Raw genomic sequence first — 23,297 nt, 5'->3', positions numbered from 1 at the left:
GAATTGATAGTGGATTGAACCTGCAAGAAATCTGAGGTATCTTCTGCAGCTTTGTCTGATTGGGACATGCAGGTATGCCTCCTTGAGGTCCAATGTTACCAGCCAAAACTCCTTACCCAGCATGGGAGGAAGCTGCTGTAATGTGAGCATCTTGAATTTTGGTACGAGTAAAAATGTGTTTAGGATGGATAAGTCCAAAATGGGTCTCCAGTCGGTTCCTTTCCTTGGTACCAGAAAAAGTCTGGAATAAAAGCCTTGACCTTGTTCGTGAGTAGGTACCTCTTGAATAGCTCTCATGCCTATGAGCTTTGAAATTTGTAGTTGTGCCTCTGCCCTTTGATTGTGTGGCAGGTTTGGCATGCCTCTCATTTTTGGAAGCGTGTGGAATTGAAATTTGTAGCCTCTGTTTATAACGTCCAGGATCCATTTGTCTGTTGTGACAATATGCCAATTTCTTGTAAATAATGCCAGCTTTCCTCCCAAAGGTGCTGCCAGCTGAGACTTGCTTGGCATGGAAATGAGGAGTCATTGGGTTTGTTTCCTGTATTGTTGTGCACTGTCTTCGCCACCTCTTGGTGCTGGAGTTTGCCATTGTCGGCCTCTATATGATCCTTGTGATTGCCCTCTGCCCCTTGTGCGTCTGTATCTACCTCTTTGGGGCTTGTCAGTGGCTGGAAAGGACCAGTTTTTTGAAGGCCAATTTCTGCTAAAACGTCGTGGTTGGACCTGTAGAAAAGCTTTGACAGTTTGCATAGATTTGGCTTTTTCTTCCATTTTCCGTAAAATCTCCTCAGCATTAGTACCAAACAGCACATCCTTTTGTAAAGGAGCATCTAGAAGTTTAGCTTTCACATGATCAGGCAAGCTTTGTTCCCTAAGCCAGGCATGTCTACGAATAACTGATCCTGTAGCAGCAGCTCTACTTGAGGCCTCTAGGGCATCATAGCCACATTGTAGGGTGTGTTTACCCACTTGCTCTGCACTATGCATCATATCCTGCAACTCCTTCAAATCTGGTTGTTCAGGTTGAGACATTTTATTCCTTAATTGTGATAACAGGAACTGTTGATATTTAAGCATATGAAACTGACAATTTAAGGCCCTCATGGCTAGGGTGGCCGAGGTATATACCTTTTTTCCCTACCTTTCTAAGGATCTTGACTCTCTTTCTGGCAGGAAGTGGATTCTTGGCAGTAGAGGCCTTCAAACCCTTGGGGCCTTGAGAAATGGTTTCAGGGTCAGCATTATGGCTTTTGTAGAGAAATTGGTGAGAGTTAGGAACTCTGTAGTACCTATCAGGTTTGACTGGTGCAGGAGGCAGGGAATCCGGGTTAAGGCAAGCCTCCGAATAAACATCATCAAGTATGTCCAAGACAGGAGGTATCGCCAGAGGTCTGTGTTGAGGTAACAAAAGAAATTCCCTAAGTCTTTTCTTGGAATCGGAAAAGTCTTGGCCTTCCCAATGGAAGTGTTCCCTCAAAGTGTGCAAGGTTTCCCCAAAGGAAAAATCCTCAGGAGGAGATACAGAAGGGATGGACTGCTCTGCATCTGAATCTTCAAAAGGGGAGTAAGAGTGTTCCTCTACATCAGAATGTTCTGATAAAATGGAGCCCTGATCAGAAGTGGGAGAATCTTCCTCCACTCTGGGTCTCTTGTCTGGAGGGGGCTGAGAACCCCTGATGAGTGTAATTAAATCCTCAGCCATTTTAAGCATCTGTTTTTCAGGCATGGGACCTGAAGATGGGCCCTGAGCAACAGGCCTCTTGGGATGCCTGGCTGATTTGGATTTAGTAAAGGCCTTAATAGAAAAGGAAGATGAGGGTCTAAAGACACCATGGGTGGAAGTGGACCTGTCCAAATAAGGAGGCTCAACACTCACAATGGCTTCAGTGGTTGTAGTCTGGGAAAGGGCCGAGGTACCTGTGGTCTCGGTTACAGAAGACACCGCCAAAGGAGTGTCGTCGGTAGTCAGGGACTGCAAAGGCGTCTCGCTGAGAACCGGACCACGTGTAGCCGGTTTTGGCGTGGTGTCGGTGGGGACCGCGGACTTCGCGTGTCGGTCCTTGTCCTTGCGTTTTTTTTGGACAAAACGGTAGTCGGAGTCTCCGACGACATTTTATAATCAAAGGCTTTACCAAAAAAGTGTTGGGCGAACTCCGCCCGACGCTTAATAGTGCGTTTATTGAAAGTAGCGCAAAAGCGACAGCCCGAGACGTCGTGGTCTGGGCCTAAACAAGGTATGCAAAGGGAATGGAAATCCTTATGCGGTATTTGCTTCCCACAAGAAATACAATTATTAACTTTTTCTGACATCGGTCTGAGGCAAGAAAAGTTTCAACGGGTACTTAGCTTTAATGAAGACTTCGGTTTCCAATTTTTCGTAATTCAGGAGCTGGCCGACCGGCACTTGCGAACTGCTTCTGCTTCGGGCACCGCGCGGCAAAAAAGACTGAAGAACATGGCGTCGGCTGTGTCTTATATACTCCGGCCTCACTGACGTCAGGAGAGAAAGCGACAATAACCGACGCCGGACCTAGACTTTGGAATTCGGCCGACCGAGGACCCGCCTGACGGCAGAAAACCCATCTGTGATTACTGCAGCTGTACGCATGATGAACATCATGTAGCCTGCCAATCAAGTAAGGCTTTCCTGGGATTTCTGACCCCAAGAAAAAATATGCTTAAGACTCTGGTAAAGACTGTTTCTACAGAAATTTTTAAGGAGAGCTAGTAACAAGCTTTTAGTAATAAACTAATTTTTCATAACAGCAAAGATAAACCTGCTAATTTTCACTCTATCATATTCCCATGTCACAGCTCTTACTGTACATTCCTCTTCTGTCCAACTACACAGTCAAAGATAACATAAATAGAGAGAAGTTGGGCAAAGTACCTTAAAGGTTGGTCCTGGTGTCCGCTCTACATAGGGTGTCTCAGAGCCATCCAAACGAAAAGGAGTGCTTTCTAGTTCACCCCAAGTCATTAATGGAGATTCACTTACACCTATGATGAAGCAAGAAAGAGAAAAGTCAAACACCGTGCACACTAGCGTGTTTATTACCCTGAAAAGCATAATTTCTGCCATTCTTTTATAAATATATACTTTTTTCTTTAGTAATTTATGGGTTTTAGGGACAAAGTGTAAAACACAACAAACTTCACATACTGACAACCTCTACAAGCACAGTTGCTAATCAATACTCATTTCTACCAGAAAGCATACCTCAGCTTATGAATCAGCTGTATGCTTCAGCTGTTCAGGTTTGCTCAATAGCTACTGAACATAATGCAACTATCAACTGTAGTTTAATAAAAATATTGTCACTCCAGACAAACATTTGCAGTCCAAGTTAAAAAAAATCTTTACTACACTAGTATTTTGATATACACTGCACTGTAAACCATATTTGATAATCAACCAACATCTTATTTACCACCAACCATTAGGCTGTTTGTAAAAGCTTGTAAACACAGTTTCATGACTGATTTTTTTTGTCCCCGCCAACTTCCTTTCAAGCCTCCTCTTACACCTAAATAACCAGTTTGTTCTCTTGTCCTGCCTAACACCCCATCTTTCCCTACAGGAAGGGTGTCTCCTTCCTGGGGGAGAGAGACACCCTTCCATAATAATATCGTATACCCAGGCAGTGGGGGGAAACAGCTGACTGAGAATAGGCTGTCATTTCTCTAGCACGGTTTTCAAAAGGGCACTAAACTCCACCCCTTGCTGGTCAGCAGGTGACCGAGCCACATACAATGAAGCCTACATGCTGTTGTGATCACCACCACTACAGCACTGAACACTCCGGTAGGCCACAGCCTCCAGAGGATAGTTCTCTTGGCCTCTACATGGTAGGATGTGCACCAGTGTATGTGTGCGCGCGTGCACACACGTGCGCACACACACGTGCGCACACGCACACACGCACGCGCACACACACACACACACACACACACACACAGGTGCGCGCATTTACACATGGTGCTATAAGTTCCTGCCTAAGTTCATGTAGGATGCAGCCTGGGATGTTATCGGGTCCCACAGAGGCAGCACTCATGACTTGTTACCTAGATATAAGGGCAAGGGGGCAGGTACTAAGGATGCCCTGATTTACTGATGGTGGGAGAGAAGGGTGAAGTTTTCACTGAATCTGTCAACCAACATGTTTGCTATATCTACGGCGTTTGTATATGTGATGTCCTTGACCACCAGTTCTGGATAGATCTGGGGGCTTCCTTTGAGACTGCAGACATATACGAAGAAGGCCTTATGACTGTCTCTACTAAATGTGGCCAATTTAGACTTGAAGCTTGCTTTGGAGGATTTAACTAGTGCTCTTGTTTACTTGTTCAAGCTAATGAGCAATTGCTTCCAATTGGGCACCTGCTCCTTCTTGGTCCTGGACAGCAATGTTTTTCCTTTTGTTATAGAGTTTACTTATTGCAGATGTCCACCACACAGGTTTACTCTTCCTTGCGGAGAATGATTTGGTCCTGTTGGGTACTCTGATTCCATGCATCTATATAAATGCACGTATAGTGTTTTGGTGTAGTTTTGGATACTGCTACCAGTTCCTAGAGAGGGGAAGGGGGCTGTGAAGCTGTTTATACTATCCCTCGGGAGGCTGTAATCAGCTTTGGAGAAGTTTTTTTTGTTTGACCCTAGCTAGAGGGGGGGATTAGGGAGATGGTGACTTCAAAAGTGACCGCTTTATGGTCGGATCTTACCATGGAGGATGATACTGCAAGGATGCTGCATTGGTTATTCATGCTTGTTAATACCAAGTCCAAAATATTATCACCTCTTGTGGGGCTATCGACTAGCTGTTCCAAGGCATTTGCACTGACAAAAATCAAGGAATCTCTGGGCATTTGTGTAGTGGCATCAGTAGTTCTTCCAATCTATGTTTGGGTAGTTAAAGTCACCCAGGATCAGGGTAAAGGGATGAATCTTGATATATTCAAAGAGGTCCAGTAGCTAGCTCTGACATAACCACTGTGAAGCCTGCAGAAGTTAAAGAGGAGCAGTACTTGCTTGGGCAGTCCACTCCAGTCACAGCTTTTGGAGGGATCCCATTCCAAATGTCTATGGTCAAGGTTCACCTTGACTGGGAGGGTGGAAAAGGAAGCAAGCATGTAGGTGTGTTTGAGGATATCCCTGCAGATATCTTGATAGGGAATGAGTTTGGTACTGCAGTACCTTGTATGCATGCAGTTACAACCAGTCAGGCTTGGAGACAGGCATGTGGATCTGGTAGCCTGGGGGAGACAGACAGACACCACAAGTAAAGCCAGGGATGGTGAGGTGTCTATTTTAGGGAGGGAGCTAACCTGTAGCAGTGAGCCTGAAGGTGATCCACAGCTGCTGGTAGGTACTAATGTTCCTTGGGACAGAGTGACTACAAGGGTAGAGTTGAGTGGTACTACCCAGGCTGACAGTCAGTACTGCTGTGAGAGCATACCAGGCTTCCCATGGAAAGGGAGGTGGGATGGGTCTCAAAAACAGAGTTGAGATAGGCTCATCTCTCGGACTCTACACTAAGAAGCTTGAGGTAGGTAGCTAGGGAGGCACCTGATTCTCAAGGAAAAGGGCAGTCTGTACAATGGAAAAAAGGTTACTGCATAGAGAATGGACCCCTGAGGGAGGGCTAGAGGGCGAGGTAATACAGCAATTGGTAGTGCCTACTATCTGACACTTCTAGTCATTGCCCACGACATTCCTTTTGCAGGTCATATGGACAAAGTGTACCGAGAGATGCATTATGCAGATCTTTTATTGGCCTGGGACTGCAAGGGATGTAACAGGGTACTGCAGGACCTGTGAGTAGTGCCACAAAGTAGGAAAAGCAGGAGAAAAGGTCAAAGCTCCTCTGATGCCTTTGCCTGTGATTGAAGAGCCGTTTCGGAAAGTAGCTATGAATATTGTGGGGCCTCCGAGTACCTCAAGTTCCACAGGGAAGTAGTACATCCCAGTGGTAGAAGAGTATGCTACTAGACACCCCGAGGTGGTGGCTCTGCTCTCCATTGAGGCACAAAAGGTGGTAAAGGCTTTGTTACAGATTTTCAGCAGGCTAGGTTTCCTGAGAGAAACACTGACTAAGAGAGGTGCCAATTTCATGTCAGACATGCTGGCTTGTCTGTGGAAGCACTGTAGAATGATGCACCTAAAGACTACCCCTACCATCCCCAGACTAATGGTCTTGTGCAGAGGTTAGACTCTACACTAGAGACCATGCTACAGGCATGTGCAGACAAGTTTAAGAGAGAATAGCACAAATATATGTCTCATGTGCTGTTTGCACACACAAAGGTGCCCCAAGAATCCACAGGTTTTTCACACTTTGTGTTGTTGTATGGGCGTAGGGTGAGGGGGCTTTTAGATTTGATTTGCGATGAGTGGGAGGGTGAGTGTGAATCCCAAAAGGAGCCTGTTTTGGCACATCCTAAACCTCAGGACAAGGCTTAGATAGCTCATGGACTTGGCCCAGGAAAACCTGGTAGAAGCCCAACAGCAGAAAAAGGTCTGATGTAACAGGAATGCTCAAGCCGGAAAGTATGCTATGGGACAGCAGGTTATGGTTCTCATTCCTGTCAGACACAGTAAGCTGCAGGCGCCTTGGGAGGGACCTTTCAAAGTGGTAAGGAAGGTCAGTGATGTTAACTATATGGTAGAACTGTTAAGCACAAATTGTACCATGTTAACATGATGAAGCCTTACCATAACAGGCAGGCCCCTGTACTAAGTATTTGCAGTAGGAGCCTGAGCGGGATCCATGGCTACAGTGAGCCAGCCAGCAAAATGTCAAGTTATTAAGGGGGAGCCTAGGGATGCAGGCATATAGGGAATGCAGCACTGTAGTGGGGTCAGCAATGCCAATGCAGATGGGTTCTCAAGACAGGGTATGGGTTAATGTTTGGCCAGACAGGCTCATTCCTCTCAAGCAATATTTCTCAAGGGTCACTTGAAAACTAGCTTGAGTCTTCAAAGAGGGAAGAGATGAAACGATGCAAGGTACTGCAAGCTATGCCAGGGGAAGTAGGGCACTGGATGTATAATATATGCCAGCACAGCTAGCTAGAATTTTGTAAACAATTATATGTCATTTGTGCAAATGCTCGTGTTGAAAAATGTATCTGTAAAACTGTTTGTGTTAAAAGATGCACCAACAGTGGGTCCTGAGTTTTCTGTAACTGATTAAATGTATACTTGTTAACAGATGGATACTGGAAGAGAAGAGGTTAATCTCATTCCAGCTAACTTTGAAAAATAGTAAGAAATTAAATTAGTTAATTTAGGCCATAAAATTGTATCTTACAGTTCTAACTGCAGCCAGAGATGAAATGTTTGTGCCAGAAAATGGTTTATTAGCTCCTGTAGGAACCATGGAAGTGCTTTATTGTTTTGTGACTTCCAAAAGCTGCAAAACATCTAAGAAAAGCTCTATGCTTGTGTGTACTATTGAAACATATGTGCTAAATCCTGGCAATTTCTAGCCAAGGGGGTAGTATGAGAACCAGAAGTCATATGAAAAGATGTGTATGATTTCATTCTGTAATGATATTTTAATACTAGTTGAGACTGAAATCTCAGAGCACTCTGCTTTTGAAACCTCGCATAGAAGGATCCCTCATCTACTTCATCTTACCTTGCTCTAGTAAGTGACCATGGAATAGTAATTCTTTAGATCAGTCAGGAAAGTACAGTGAGATTAGTTGAGTTCTGTTTTTTTTCTGCATCTGTGTGACTACTTATATGTGTTACTTTAATATTTCCTGTAACAAACTCTGGTGTTTACTGTAAATAGGTATTTAGTATTTTCATGTTCTTTTATTATTTATTATTAAAGATATTTAAACTTTTCATTGTGGCTGGTCCTTCACATAATATTTTAACCTTTGAGAGTACTCGTATCTATTTGGTAACTACATGGCCAGTCCTGAAAGCCTTACTGCATTGGTTAAGACACTATTTGTACTAATATTAATTTCACTTAGTACAATTGGGTACGCTTGTAAAAGCATTAAAGTAGCTGGCTTTGGAGTGTCTGGTGGCAGTAGCTACCTTACAGTCTGGGCAGAAGGGGGCATAGCTAGTAAATCTGTGCTAGCCTTTCCCAGGTGTGTGCGTGTGTGTTTGTGCATGCATGCATCTGAAAATCAAATATCAAAGAGTGTGTGCGCGCGTGTGTGTGCGTGCGCGCGTGGGTGTGCGTGTGCCAGCTGCTTAGAGCAGAGACACGAAGCAGTGGTTTCACAGAGAGGGTGCTGGAGGACTTGGCTTGGGCACTCGGCTAAGGACTCAACTCTATGGCTGTGCCAGTGGGGAGTCATACTGGGGACCTGTAGGGAGACAGAGAGAAATCCAGACCCCGGACTGAACATGTTGCCTGTGTGCTCTTAATGTAAAACTGTGCTTGATGCAGAGAACTGCATCTGGAGATACTGCATGTATCTATTTTTGTTCTAAGTGAATGGCCATCTCCAGTGTAAGTGGTGAGGATTAGGCTCCTTGATTAATGGCCCAGAGAGGGGACATCACACTCCACAGCAGCTGTTAATTGAAAGGGCACACTGTAATAGTAAAGCTCTAACCCTACCATCAGGAAGAGTTGATTCTGACAAAACTGTGACAGAAGTGCAAAGTACTTGGAGACAGTAAATGTGTTTGTGGAAAATGATTACTCATTGTACAACAAGCAGAATAGTAAATTTATTCCAGCAATCAGGGAATGTAGACAGGCAGGTGTGAGACTCAAGCTGCTGTATCCAGCCATCTTCAGAATATTTTTTTCCAGGAGGATTAAAGTCATTTTTGATGCAGAACATGCTAAGGAGGAAATACAATAGTTTTTCTAAAAATAGTATGCTATCAAAAAGAAGGGGGCTCTGATTCTTATTCTTCTGACAATAAAGCACATAGAGAGACTATGTCAGAGAAAGCTTGTCCAATGTTCCACACGAAAAAGCTTGAGACACACAGAAAAGCATAGGAGATGACTAGTTGAATGAGGAGTATGTTGGAAATGAACCAGAAACTGGAGTCGGGGATGGAGATCAACAGGAACAAAACCAGCAACTCGGAAATTAATGAATGAAGGTGGGATTACAAAAGCATCAATCACATTTGCGAAATATAGCAGGACAAGAAAACCCAGAATTACTGGACTTTTTCATTTTATTAAACTTGCAGGGGTCTCCAGAGCATATGCCTTGTTTCATGTTATTAATGTTTGGAAGAACATTAAAGAGAGGGGGGACAGGAAGGAAACAGGCAACCAAGTAAAACAAGAAGTTATGTCTTACCATAATGTTTCATCTGTGTTGTCAATCTTCACTAATCATTGACTGTGGGCTCGGTTCCATGCCTCGGAACAGTCTCAGACATTTATTTCAGCTCACGCCTTCCAAACTCTCGAGCTATGCTTTACCCACAATGCATTTCTCTAAATTACTCGGATCAGGTTTGCCTAAAATAGTGGCAGACAAACAGCAAATATCAATAAGAGGCCGCATATGTGTCCCTGATATGAAGCCATTTCTGGAAAAATTCAATCCACTAAGAGTCTCAGGCTGGGGGAAGGAAGGAGGGAATGTCAAGGATTAATGAAGATCGACAAAACAGATGGAACATTATGATAAGACATAACTTCTTTACCTGATGTTGTCAATCTTCACGTAATCCTCGATTGTGGGACAGAGTCCCTAGCTACCTGAATCTTGGGAGGTCTCATGGAAGAATATTACTAAGCACCATCGAACCGAATGATGCCCGTCCCCTAGAGACCTGATCCAATCTGTAATGAGTGATAAAGGTATGAAAAGACCAAGTGGCTGCTGCACAAATGTCATCTAAAGAAGCTCTGGCATGAAAAACTGCAGAAGTGGCCACCACTGTGTTTGAGTGGGCTTTTACTGAAAATGAAAGGTGGAGTCCTTTTGACTAACAGATAAATGTAATACAGCCTTTGAGCCATTTCACCAGGGTAATCTTTTAGACGGGGTTACCTAAAGAAAGTGAGAAAAGGCAACAAACTATCAGATTTTCTGAAATCCTTTGTTCTGTGAAGATAGAATCATAGCTGTCTATGGACATCTAATAAATGAAGGGAATGCTCCCCTTTATTGGAAAAATTAGGGAAAAAGACTGGTAGCTGAAGTGTCAGATTGATATTAGATTCTGAGACTACCTTCAGTAAAAAGGATGGATTAGTCCTAAGGGAGACCCTGTCTTTGTGACATATTATGTAGGGTGGTTTGCAGAACAAGCCCTGAAGTTCGGATACTCTTCTGGCGGATTTAACAGCCACTAAGAATAACGTTTTCCAAGTCAGAAACAAGTGACATGTAGCTGATGGTTCAAAAGGAGACAAAGTAAGGGACTAAAGAACTAGTGTTAGATCCCAGAGAGGAATGGGTTCTTTAAATGGAGGTCTTAACATTAGGGCTCCGTTTAAAAAGGCTTTACAGAATTTGTGTGACATAAGGGATGACCCATCAAACCCCATATGGAAGTTAGAGTTTGCAGCTAGATGGACTTTAACTGTTAAGGTGGAGGAGTCAGATTGATAGAGGTTAGCTAAAAAGTAAAAAAACTTTATGAATAGGGGTCGTACAAGGATCAAGTTTATTCATAAGGGCCCAACTTGCAAATTTTTCTTATTCACTTTGATACAGTTTCCTAGCTGAAGTTTTATAATGGGCCAGAATGATTTGGCAAACAGGAGAGGAAAGGGAAGGATGCCTAGCAATCATGGAAATTGGAGAAGCCACTCTGTGAGCTTGAGATGAAAGAGGTTCGGATGAACCATGCCCTCTGGATGAGACAGCACATCTGGAACTGGGTCCAGCATCCATGGTCCATGAAGAAGATGAGGCCAAAGGAAGGGAAACCAAACTTGTAAAGGCCAAAAAGGGGCAATGAGGATTACTGAGTTCTCTGACCTCTTGGCTTTCTTTAGAAACTGGGATATCAAAGGAGTTGGGAGAAAGGCATAGAGAAGACTGGGGGGGGGGGGCAATCGCTGAGAAGAGCGTCTCTGGGTGACTCCCCAGAGGGAGGATTAAGGCAAAGCAACTGCTGCACTTGTTGTTTAGGGGGAACGCAAAAAGACTGCAGCATGGTTGGCCCCAGTGATGAAAAATCTCTTTCACCACCACAGGACTGAGAGACCACTTGTGAAGCATGAGAATGGTTCTGCTCAGTTTGTCCACTACCACGCTGGAGCTCCCTGGAATGTGTGTTGCTGTGAGGAAGTGGTTGGAAAAAATTGCCCATTGCCAAACTCTGAGGGCTTCTCGACACAATAAGTAAGACTTGGTTTCCCCTTGTTTGTTGATGTACCAGACTACCAACATGTCTGTCTGAATTACTACTGTTCCTAGAGGAAGGGCATCCTGAAATGCTTGCAACACTAACAGCACTGCCCTCATCTCTAGAGTACTGATGTGCAAGTTACCCTCCAGTTGGGACGACGTGCCTTAAACCATCCTTCCCAGATAATGCCCCTCGCCCTATCTGGGAAGCAACCGTAGTCACTATGGCTTGGGGTTGCAGAAGGATGAATGGATGGCCCAAAAGAATCTCGTTGGAGTGGAACCACCACAAAAGTTCCTGTCTGCAGCAATTGGTAATCAAGATGTGGTGAGACACTGGCTGATCTATCGGAGACCACTAGGAGGCTAGCAACCATTGAAAGGTTCGCATGTGATATCTTGTTAAGGGAACTAGAATGATAAGAGGCTGCCATCGAGCCCAACGCTTGTAGGACTAATCTGGATGGAACACTTTTGCTCTGGATAATTAGGCTGACCTGAGATCTAATCCTTTGTAGCCTTTCCAGTGGGAGTGAAGCAATTCCTGCAACTGTGTCCAACAGGGCTCTGATGAATTCTAGTTGTTATGAGGGTTGTAAATTTGACTTTTCATAATTTATGATGATGCCTAGAGATACAGAGTGTACTCACTTGCCCATTCTATCTGTCGCCTGGTCGTAGCAGTGAGGAGCCATTCGTTGAGGTACAGAAAAACTCAAAATCCTTGCAGTCCAAAATGAGCTGCTACCATCGCCATGCATTTGGTGAACACCCTGGGGGCTGAGGTGAGTCCAAAGGGCAGTGCTCTGAATTGGAAATGACTGGCTCCCAGCTGGAAGCACAGGAACCTCCTGGAGCATTTATTTATTTTTATGTGGTAATACATGCCCTGGAGGTCTACAGAGCACATCCAATCGTCTTTTTCCATGAATGGAAGTAAAGACTCTACTGAGACCATCCAAAATTTGGTTTGCCAAACTGCCTTGCTGAACTTTCTGAGATCCAAAATGCATCTCCAGTCCCCTATTTTTTGGGGCACAAAAAGAACTTTGAATAAAACCCAGATCATATTTGGTCTGGTGGGACTTTCTGGATTGCTCTTTTGTCGGCAGTTTTTGAATTTCTGCTACTGCTGCTTCTCTGTGACTGGTGGAACTTCCAGGAGTCTTTTTTGAGGTCTTGAACTTATAGAAAGTGGAATATTGTAACCTCTGGATAGGATTCCCTGCACCCATTTGTCCAAAGTTATCAGTTCCCAGGCGGGTTGGTGCAGGGATAACCATCCCCCAACTGCTTCCAGAGGAAGGCAACTGCGTCGCAGTTCAGGAGTGCTGGTAGGAAGCATCAGAGAAGAAATCTCTGTACCCCTGGTTCTGCAGGCTATTTCTGCCTCTAGGGTGGTGTCTTCCATTATTTTTCCCTCTGCCTCTGGGAAAGTCTTTGCCACATGAGTCCTGGAAAGGCCCTTAGGACTTCTTAAACCATAGTCTCCCACTTCTCTGGAACCTAGAGTAGGTCCTTGAGGAGTGGAGAAACATACGCCTATGGCAGAAAGTCTTCCCATCTTTCTCACATCTGGCCAGAGTGTCTTTTATCTTAGGACCAAAATAGGGATGATCTGTCAAATAAAGCATTGAAAAATGACACTTTAAATGGCTCCGCAAAGTCACAGAAGCTTATCCAGGCATGCGTTTTAATGGTTACGCTTGAACCTGCCACTCTTGTCATCCCATCAGCTGCGTGGACAATCACCTCATGGACAAATTAGAAATTGCTTCAAGGGTGGCAAGCTGAGAAGCAACCTTGTCCCATACCTCTTCAGCTACTGCTCCTGAGAGGGTATCTGAGAGCTCTTTGACTAGATCCCTCTGTAACCTTGCAAAGTACACCATGTAGTTCAAGGACCTGAGAGCAAAGGTCGATGAAGCGTAAAGGCACTTCCCAAACCTATCTATAGTCCTACACTCTTTGTTAGGTTTGCCCAATTCTGAGAAACTCTTAGTGGCCTGAACGGAAGAAGTCAAAGGAGACCTAGGGGGTCTTGGATTGACAAAGGGGCTCGATGGTCTATCCTTGAACAGATCTACAGAAGGAGAATATCTCAGCAAGCTCCTTCTTAGTAGCTGCCGCTGTCACCATGGCATCTACGGGTATGCCAAAGGACCAATGTTGCCCTTCTTTGGGGGTGGAAAGGATTCAGTCAGGTCTCTTGGGGATCAGTTTGATGGAGTCAGGCATCTTCCACACCCTCTGCATGATCTGTTTAATGAGCTTGTCAGTGGCTGGAGAGATCCAAGAGGTAGAAAGTTGGGCACAAAAAGCCTCCAGGTATACAGACTCTTCCGAAGAAGGTTGGTGGGAAGTCCAGCCATCCCTCTGCTTCAGGATCTCTAGGATGCCCCCGAAGGAAACATCATCGGGGTGACCTGGGGAAACTTTCCCCTTCATCAAAGAGGGTATCGTCAGTGAATGACTCCTCCGAGGAGTGTAAGTGCTTCCTCTTGCACTTTTTCTTCACAGGTACTTCCTTGGGGAGGGGGCGGGGTGTTCCAGGGAAGGTCCAAAAAGGAAACCACAAAAGAGGGTCTTTCCTGGGACTCTCTCTACTTATTGTTACTCTTCTGATTCTATCGATTAGGTTAAGAATTACTGTGTATTAGCTAAACTACGATATTCTTTAACTAGTCTGCATGAATAACTGCTTGTCCAAACTGTATCTAGATAGTATTTTAACTTCTGTGTCCTATATATTCTACTTGTATATTGTATTTCTGTATGTTTCAATGTGGAGCCTTTCTCCCCGGGCCTCCGCTGAAAAGGGACATGTGTCCAGTCAGACTTTCCTGGTAAACAAATGTAAAATAAAATAAAATTTTGTGCCCTCTGTCCCAGGGAAGAGACTGATGGAAGCTCTGGTCAAGGAGAGGTGGGAAAGTCTGGCTGACAGGGATGGCAGGGACTGCCAGTACCCAATGGACAAGGCCTTCTCCATGATTAGGAAGGCCTGCCCCCCCCATAGAAAGATGGGTGCCTGGAACAGAAATAGACTCCTTCAGAACAGAGGTCCCACACCACACAGGGGAGGCAACCCCTGAAACCAAAGCTTGGATTGGTCCAACAAAGGCTGTAGCACCCAGGCTCATGGAAGTCTTTGAAATTAATGAAGTCAATCCATGCACCTTGGAACTGGCCAGGGAGTCTTGATCCCGAGAGGCCTCCAGGCCCGAAAGCCAAGAGGAGCTCAAGGCAACTCTCAGTTCCAGAGAAGTTGTTCTTACCGGAACCAAGACAGTTAAAGCCGGGTATGTAGGAACCTTGGGCTCCAATGACTCAATAGGAGTTGGAGGAGGAAGAAAGGATGGTGGTGTAATAGAGCCGGTCCTGGTGCCAACTTGGCTATGAACCAAAGACAATCCCCTCTCCTTCAGGAGCTGATCCACCAGTCTTAATGTCCGAATCTGAGAAACTCTTAGTGGATCAACCGGATGAAGTCGAAGGGGACCTGGAAGGTGGGGGGTTCAGATCAACAAAGAGGCTCGGTGGTCTATCCTTGAATGGATCTATAGAAAGAGAATATCTAGATCTTGGAACAAAAATAACCTCTGATTGCTCTGGTACTAATAAGTCTCTTGGTGCTGAAGCAGTTGAAGTAGACTCCGAAGTCTTGGTAGGTGCCGAATCTTTTTTGCCATTCGATGCCAAGGAACCCGTTGACACTGAAGGCGGTTTAGAAATATTTTTAGGTGGTTCTGAAGTGCTAGTAACCAAGGAAGCTCGCTTCTTGGAGAAAGAGGAAGATGAACTGGCTTCCATCTTGGGCCCAAAAATGGCCTCTTCAAAGTCACCTTTTAGCAGTCCTTTAAGAATAAGTTTATTTCTCTGTTCAGTGAGTGGCCTGGCGCAGAAACTGTAGCATTATGAACAATCCTCCTGCCGGTGAACTTTACCCAGGCAATAAACACACCACACATGCCAGTCTGAAATGAGCATTTCTCTCTCACATTTGTGCCACCTTTTGAACCTAGAGGTGCCCACAGATGACTTAGCTGGGGATACGGATTTATCAGCCATAATGGCACACACAGACACACACACACAGACACACACACACACAGACACACACACACACAGACACACACACACACAGACACACACACACACACACAATTTTTTTTTTGTTAAAGAGAAAAGGAAGGGAGATAACAATGGTATTTAAGAAAACATCTAAATCAGTACAAAGAAGTCCCAACAATTGTATGGAGGAAAGAACTAGAAATGGTAGTAAAAGGACCGTGAGGGAGACACATGCTACAAAGATAAAAATGAAAGGCGCGGGTAAAGAAAAAAGGCAGAGGCTGAAGGGATATTTACAAGAGAGAAGATATTTTTAAAAAAAAAATTTACTTTAATTATAAGTCAAAGCTTGAGAGCGGTCATACGCGTCTGACACACAAAGCACCAAACGAGATCTGTGGTAATTCAGAGAGGAGCATTATGGGTAAAGCCTAGCTCAAGAGTTTGGAAGAAGCAAGCTGAAATACACAGCAGAGTCGGTTCCAAGGCTCAGAACTGAGCCCACAGTCAAGAATTACGTAAAGATTGACATCATCACATCAATTTTTTTTTCCTTAAAAGTAGTTTTATAAAATATGACTCGTACTGCATGATATACAGTAAAGCATTTTCAGTTATTTTTTATAGGGATACTACAGTAAACAGGTGCCCTTTTTTCCCTTCTTCTCTCTTTCTTTCTTATTTAGTTTTAAGAAATGTGGGCACTGCAAAGTACAAAGAGAAGAAAGCCTGGACAAAAGCATGTTTAAGACAATAAGCTGTAATCTTAGGTTGTTAAGGTGAGATACAGTTTTGTAAAAGTATACAGAGCATGCTACAAGTACAATACTTTCAAATAAGGAAATGAGGATTAAGGCCCTGATCTAAAACAATTTTTAAGTGGCAGCAAGTAATTAAAAGAACGCTGAATGTAATAAAAAGCTTTCCTTTAGCAAATAAATGTTCACGGTGCAATATCAAAAGCAACTGTGTACCTGGTTCTCATGTTTCTATGTAGACAAGCTGATAAGAGGGCAATAAAACAGAATACTTTTTTCTTTCAATAGCTAAAAGATAATGTTTTCTACACCTGGGAGAGGAATAAAGATAACATAAAAACAGACAGTACTTGGTTTAAGTACAAGCACAGGTTGTGTCATGCATTTTAGCATGGATAACCATTATAGGTGAATTAAGGTCTGTCAGTGTAGCTGTCTGTCTGGGACAACTGTTACTTTAGGAGACTTAAACCATTATTTAAAGATGGACATAGCTTTGTGTGTTTGAATTAAGTTAATAGGCTATTGGGGTGTTCTTTTGAGGGTTTTCATTCAAACAAAAACTTTTGTAAAATGTGATCTAAGTTCAAATGGATATGACAAGAAACAACTGTATAAAAGATCAAAGTACCAAACATTAGTGAATGCATGTAACACAAACGCCGGAACTAGACATTTACAAGAAGCTGCTACATATAACACATGGGAATAATAACTTATCATCATAATGGCAAACCTTTCCATATTATCTTTGAATGTGAATTGTCTCAAGGGTAAATACAAAAAGAAATGGTGGGAGGCTGGCATAATGGTCAAGGTGTTTACCTTACAAACATAAGGTGCAGGGTTTGATTCTCACATGGGGTAACTGGCTAGGTTGAAAATGGCCCACAAGGGCAGTTAGCCTAGTACTAATCTATGAACCTATGAACCTATGGTGGTGAACTACATTATGAAATGCAGAGTGCAAGCAGCTATGCTACATGGGACACACCTGAAATGAACTGAGTATGTGAATTGGATAAAGAAAGGATTTTATGATGGTTATTCAGCAGAATATCTGGGACAATGGAAAAGGGGAGTTCTTATATTAATTGCTAGAAGAGCTCCAATAGTAACAGAAGAGGAAAACAGATAATTGTAGATCTGTAGTAGTAAGGGCTAGTGGCAAGGGAGGAGGATTATGCTGGCATACATTTATATTCCACCTAAAACTGCTACAATGGAGCTAAAGAAAATTCTGGGAGAAATAATCCGCTTTCAGCACAGCATATTATTTATAGGTGGGGACTGGAATTTGATTTGCAACAGTGAGGATGTACCTGGTAGGCCCAGAAGGGGAAAATATAATAAAAGATTATGAAGAAATTTATGAAAGTATTTGGTATGGAAGATGTGAATTCAGTAATAGGAGCTCAGAGAGAAATGATATATTATTCCTCAGGGTACAAAAACTTGGCTAGACTAGACAGAATTTATATTACACAGGAACATGCATTTAACTGAAAGTTTCAATACATATCCACTATTTCAAATTAAGCACCAATAACCACAATAAAAATGCAGGGTAACAAAAAAAAACACACTGGTGCTTTCCAACTGATCTGTTAAACAGGAATTTAAGGAATAGGCAGTGGAAATTACTTTTAAGTTATTAGGGTAGACAGAAATTTCTTCAGAAAACATAGTTAGGGAGTGGGATAATATGAAAGTGAGGCTTAAAATAGGGTAGAAATACAAGAGACAGAGACATATTTAAGAAGTAAAAATAATTATTTAGAGGAACTGACAAAGGTTAACATATGGCAGAATAGAGAGAATTTCAAACAGGAAGTGCAACTGCTGAGTGCTAAAGAGAAAATAAAGGACTACTTGGGTAATATGCCTGAGTTTAGAAAAGATTAAACTCCAGAGCACAAAAGCTCTTAGCACAATGACTCAGGCAACAGAACACAGAAAGGGTTGCTGCCAAACTTAGTGAGCCTATATCAAGGAAAACAGCCAGAGATCTTATAGAGATATTAGAAGTATTTAGGAATTTTTATGAAAATCTGTATAAAGCAGAAAAAATGTGGAAATCAAGAAATGTTTATGGAAGAATTAAATACAACAAGGTTACAGGCAGATGAGTCTCAATTATTAGCAGTTAGGATAGCTGGAAATGATATAAAAAATGGTGCTGTGCAACCAATCTACAGGAAAGTCTCCAGGAACAGATGGTACTCATGGGGAGTCTGGAAGCTAGGAGGGAAGAAAGTGATAAATATCCAGAAGGTTTTAACAGTATTTTAAAAGGAAGAGGAGAAACACCAACATCCTGGAAGAAACCTGTGATGACTAATACCTAAAGATGGTAAAGACCCATCAGGGCCAGCTTCATATAGACCCATTTAGATTCTAACTCAGGATTATAAAATGCTTTGTATATAATGGCTAAATGAATGGCAAAGATGATTCCAAATTTGATAGATATGCATCATTGTGTTTTTTGTGGACGGGAAGCAAACATTTGACAACATTAATAGAGCAATGATGATCCAGAAGGTAGCACTATGTAAAAAAATTTCACTGTTTATCTGGGAGGGGAAGAGGGCAAGAGATAAGACGATAAGATGATCCTTCTAAAAGACCAATGCGGTTTACGATTACCTAATTTGAATTGGTACTTCAGAGTTACACAGTTAAGCCTCCTATACACAGCACAACTAGAAACCTATAATTCAAAGTGGAAAGGGATATTGTCAAAACGGGGGGGGGGACGGGACTCAAGAAATAAGGAAAGGCTGGGATTTTGAATGCAGATCCTTAAGGAGAATAATAATAATCATACAGAATATTATACTCAAAGTACCAGAGAGTTTTCTAAGAATTAAGCCAACACGGGAACGAGGAAAGGAGATTCTGCCGATAGGGATGACAGCAATTAGGGTTACAAAGAATAGGCAAGAGGGGGCTGGAATTTACAGGAGAAAACTAGCAAAGATACCAAGGTACTGGGAGCAAATAATTAGAGGTATAAATACTGGGTGAGTAAATTGTTTTTCACCTCAAAAAATCTAGATCCGTCAGAGCCACAAGGGCGGGAGACTTAAACCTCGACACGGCTATTAATAGGACGTGCTGGAGGGATAGATTCATCACCCAAAGCCTCCCTATGCTGTGGAACAAAATCCCGGTATATGTGAGGCAGAGCACCTCGCTGGCCTTGTTCAAGAGAAATCTTGACCAATGGATGGGAGATCGCAGATATACCCCAAAGATTACCTCAGTGTCACTGCTCGACAGAGGCACAGCAAAATAATGGGTATAGTTCCCCATACTAAAGGGGTGGCGTAAGCCACAAAACTATGGGCTAGGCTTGTAAATGCCCTCGGGCAGATAGCCTAGTATGAACCTATAAAGTTACAGAATGGGAAGAGGCCAAGAATACATTTGGAATGCAAGCTAGAGATCGGTTTCGTATTAAGGACTGATATCACAGTATAGGCAAAGAAAAAGAAAAAGAAATAGGGGTATCCTAAGTGAAAGACCAGCACTGGTAGAGTTTTTTTGGTAGAAGAAAAATCAAAAATTAAATTGCTATTATAAAAGGGATAATTAGTAGGGATTACAAAATACAGCATGATAACTACAGGATTCAATCAGAGGAGGTTAGAAAGGATAGGGAAGAGAGACTGGATAAGCAATTCACAATGAAACAAAGGCAGGACATGTGTATGGCTTCCAAATATGCAACAAAGTTTAGAAGATTTAGGATAACTGCTTGGAAGTGTTTGCATAGGTATTTTTAAACCCCAAGCAGACTCCAAAGACTTTTTCTTTGGGTAGATTGCAAATGTTGGAGGAGTGATGGGAAAAAAGGTAACTGGGAACATTTTTTGGAAGTGTAATAAGTGGGCAAACTTAATTTCTATGCAGACTACTCTGTCAGAAATACTGGGTGAGTAAATTGTTGTGACTAATTAAATGACTTTTGATCTGTGATACAGTACCGGAATTGCCCACACATAGCTTGCTGAGTTTAATTCTGGTGGCTGCCAAAAAGCAATTACTAGGAAATGGAAATCAAAGTCTAAACCAACTGCACTAGTAGTGAAAATAGTAGCAGAGATAACAGAACTGCAATTGGGATCTTTAGAAAAGGGAAGGAGCAAATTACATAGACAAATTGGGAACTGTGGGAACAATACATGCAGAATAATATTTTGGAGGAGGAAATGAGGTTTAAGGAAGGGCAAGAATTGAATGAGCTATGTAATGTTTGACTGACAATGACTGTACAGAAGATTATGTGTGATGTATAATGTTTGTAACTGAAAATGTCAACATAGTTTGTTTTCACTTATATTAATGTATGATTCCTCGTGTCATAAGTGATAATTCAACAAAGAGGTTTCTTATTAAAAAAATTGAAACAATCTATCTTCTGTCATCACTCTTGAGTCCAAGCTGAAATTTACTCAATAAAAGAACTTGCCACTGCAACCAAAAACCTGGCATGATCAATCATATTTATGACTTCATGCAAGACTTGTATTAACTAGGGCATAACTTTTCCCTGGCCTACTTTATTGCTAAAAACACAGATAATTTCATCTGCAATGTTCAAAGCTTACCACATGCTGGTTAAGTTTGCACCTGGTTACTATACCTCACTGCACTCGAGTTAGAGCTACTAGGGAAGCAAAGTTAAAAACAGTAACCTAAATTAACCTGAAAATGGTCTACTTCATTGTGCCAAAATAGGGAATAGTATATCTTACTAAATGCTCCCCTCACTAAAAAAAACCTCACCAAAAAAAAAAAAAAAAAAAAAAAAACAGCAGACCAAACCTGCTTCACTCAAAAGTCACAACTGTACCTTCTCATCAGCTAAAATCAAACTGAATTATATGCTGAGTTGCAAGAAACAGCCAACAAGCTCTGCTTTAGCTTTGCCCTCAAGTAGCATTTCTAGAACCCTGGACCTGTAACTATCACTCATGTAACTTTATAACTTGCCTCTCATCATCCATTATAATGGACTTTCTCTTTCTCTGTGGTGACAGAGATCACATAATACTCCAGGTGTTAGTTATATAAATATGCTGCTATGACAACCTCCAGTCTGCAAGCAATAAGTGAACATCCAAAACAAAGATTTCCATAACCATTAGCATGTATTATGCTAACCTGCAAATATGTAAATTTACATTAGACACACTTTTGTTCTTGTATGCCTTGTTCTCCTATACCACACTAATAATTATTTCACTGCTCCTATACACTACTCAAACCTCAGTATTATTGACCAATTCTCTTATTATTCACATACATAAATGTATGTTACCTAGCGTTTGTTTGTATTAGGGTACATCAAGCTGGGCAATAGCAATAACAGCGACCGGTGGGATGCGAGCCACCCTTATGTCAGAAAGTACAGTTGTGTAAAATCTTACCATAACAGATGTCCTTCTCTTCACTGTTGCAATATTCTTGACTAAAGGAACCAGCACAAACAACGTTTCAAACAACTACTGAACAGAATAACACATAGAAGTTGACAGTCCCAGTGTCTTGAGACAAAACTCACCAAAAAAACGACAATTCAGCAACTGAAAAGTGTGCACGAAAGCCAGTGGAACAAATGAAACAAATGCCTACAAAAACCAGCGATATCCACAGCCAAACTCTCAGCAGTTAGATAAACTTTTAGAAAGCCAGTGGAACAGATGAAACAAATGAAATAAATTTCTTCAAAAACCAACAGTATCCTCAGTCAAACCGTAATTTTATTAAACGAAACACAGAATAATCCAACAGGTTAAGCGCTTTCACTTGCTAAATGGCAAGCTTCTTCAGAACAAGTTGAAACAAACCTCTCAGCACTTAAATAAACTTTTTGGCGCCAAAATTCAAAATACACAATGCTTCATATTAAAGGTATATGATACCTAAAAATACACATAGTGCAAACCTATTATTATAAAAATCCTATCTATGCTAACACACAACGTGAACAAATACAATGTATAATATATATTATAAAATATAAATCTAAACCTTAAAAATATTTTAATATTAAATATTTGTATGTAAAATATCTGGGTAATACAGAACAAATTATTACATATCCATCCAAACTGTCCTATAAAAACTAAAAGAATCTAAACAACAATACAATAAACAATGACCAAAATATATATCTTGTCCTAAATCTACCTATCTATAAAAATATTGTAACAAAATTGTACCATCAATATGATGGGTAGTTGTAAACAGTGCAGTCACATTCTTCAAGAAAAAAGTACAACTGCTGAGAGTTTGGCTGTGGATATCGTTGGTTTTTGTAGGCATTTGTTTCATTGGCTTTCGTACACACTTTTCAGCTGCTGAATTGCCGTTTTTTTGGTGAGTTTCGTCTCAAGACACTGGGACTGTCAACGTTCTATGTGTTATTCTTGACTAAAGGGATTCCCTGCTAAGGATAGCCCAAGATCCAAGCAGTACGCAAAAGCCTTAAGATTTTATAGATGTTGTACATCACACATATGCTTCCTGCTGTAGAGCATAAAAGTGACGTACAGACTTGCATACCTCAGAACTGAATAGCCCCAAGAGGAACAACAATCCTAGGGAGCAGGAGGAACATGTGGGTCCATTAGTTTTCTGCTTAAATCATCTGCCAGTGAATTTTCTTGGCCTGGCAGGAATTGAGCTTGCAGGTCCACTTGACTGCTCAAGGCTGTGTTCCACAGAGCTACGGCTAACCTGCAGAGTGGGTAGGAATGAGTTCCCCCCTGCCTGTTTATGTACCACATAACTGTGGTGTTGTCTGTCTTTATCAAGAGTTGTCTTGGAAGGAGAAGGTATTTGAAGGCTGTCAGTGCATTCCGTACAGCTAACATTTCTTTTTGATTGATATGCAGGTGCATTTGTACTGAGCTCCATTTGCCTTGAATGCTCTTGTCTGCCATGTGAGCGCCCCCAAGCACAGTCTGATGCGTCTGTTGTCAGGGTTTGGGCGGCAGTAGGTAGACTGAAAGGGAGTCCCTCGTTGTGGTAGCAGGCCTCTGCCCACCAAAGGAACTCTGTCCTTAGGTAAGGAATGATAGGAATCACTGTCTCCAGGTCCTGAGAATGTTGACACCAGAGACTTTTTAAGTACCACTG

General features: G+C 42.2%; 1 protein-coding gene across 1 annotated transcript in view; it reads right to left on the bottom strand.

Annotated features, from left to right (window-relative positions):
* The window catches only part of ESS2 (ess-2 splicing factor homolog), a 508,376-nt gene that overhangs the window by 121,123 nt on the left and 363,956 nt on the right, over positions 1–23,297 (bottom strand). Inside the window, exon 6 of the mRNA XM_044069782.1 lies at positions 2,894–3,003. Coding sequence (XP_043925717.1) covers positions 2,894–3,003 — 110 coding nt within the window. The remainder of the gene's footprint in view (positions 1–2,893; positions 3,004–23,297) is intronic.

This window comes from Protopterus annectens, chromosome 4.part0 (genome assembly GCF_019279795.1).
Source record: "Protopterus annectens isolate FY-2018-M chromosome 4.part0, PAN1.0, whole genome shotgun sequence".
Classification (NCBI taxonomy): Eukaryota; Metazoa; Chordata; order Ceratodontiformes; family Protopteridae; genus Protopterus; species Protopterus annectens.
The sequence above is the reverse complement of the archived record's forward strand: the minus strand, read 5'-3'. Positions and strand labels throughout refer to the sequence as shown.